The 661-nt window shown below is 62.3% G+C and overlaps 1 protein-coding gene across 1 annotated transcript in view; it reads right to left on the bottom strand.

The window, feature by feature from the left end:
• Nucleotides 1-6: 6 nt before the first annotated feature.
• Nucleotides 7-661, bottom strand: part of LOC122191935 (DNA polymerase alpha subunit B-like) — a gene marked incomplete at its 3' end in the record, with an annotated part of 2,236 nt that continues 1,581 nt past the window's right edge. Inside the window, exons 5-7 of the mRNA XM_042892351.1 lie at nt 475-581; nt 192-385; nt 7-87 (exon numbers count right to left, since the gene is read on the bottom strand). Coding sequence (XP_042748285.1) covers nt 7-87; nt 192-385; nt 475-581 — 382 coding nt within the window. The remainder of the gene's footprint in view (nt 88-191; nt 386-474; nt 582-661) is intronic.

Below are 661 nucleotides of genomic sequence, written 5' to 3'. Positions count from 1 at the left end.
GTGCTGGGAGCAGCAGGGAGGCAAAGTCCTCGATGTTGTGGTGGGACCGGAGCGCATCGCCGAGCTCCTCCATCCTCCAGAACAGCGCTGAGGAAAAAAAGACAACCCAAAAAACCCCCAAAATAAGGCTCTGCCACCCCCAAAAGGGGGGGCTGCACCCCAAAACCCCCCCCCCAGCCCCCCCTCCTCACCTTCCCGGACGTCGGCCGCTCTCTGGAACATGAAGCTGTAGCTGCGGCTCAGGCTGTGCTCGGGGGGGCTGAAGGGTTTTGGGGTGCATTGGGAGCCCCCCCGGCCGGCCCAGGTGACGGCGTGGATGGGGCCGAAGGAGGCGACCACCGAACCCCGATTGGTGCGGGAGGAATATTGGGGGGAGGGGGCGATGCTGGGGGGGGGAGAATGGGGACAGGATTATGGGGACAGCCTCAAACGGCCCCAAATGATGGCGGCCCCCAAACGATGGGGCCATCGTACCTGGGGCTGAAGCTCTTTGGGGACAGCAGCCCCATGGGGCTGCGGGTGGAGGAGCTCCGTTTGGGATTGGGGTTTTCTGGGGTGGAACTGCTGCGTTTTTGGGATCCCTATTAAAACAAATGAAGGCGTTATGGGGGAAAAAAGAAGGGGGTTTGGGGGCAGCGAGGGGTGAAAGGGGGAAAAATGG

Source organism: Lagopus leucura, unplaced genomic scaffold (assembly GCF_019238085.1).
Source record: "Lagopus leucura isolate 7727_CA_CO unplaced genomic scaffold, USGS_WTPT01 35238-0_obj-0_obj, whole genome shotgun sequence".
Classification (NCBI taxonomy): domain Eukaryota; kingdom Metazoa; phylum Chordata; class Aves; order Galliformes; family Phasianidae; genus Lagopus; species Lagopus leucura.
Note: the sequence above shows the minus strand (reverse complement) of the source record. Positions and strands in the feature narration are given on the sequence as shown.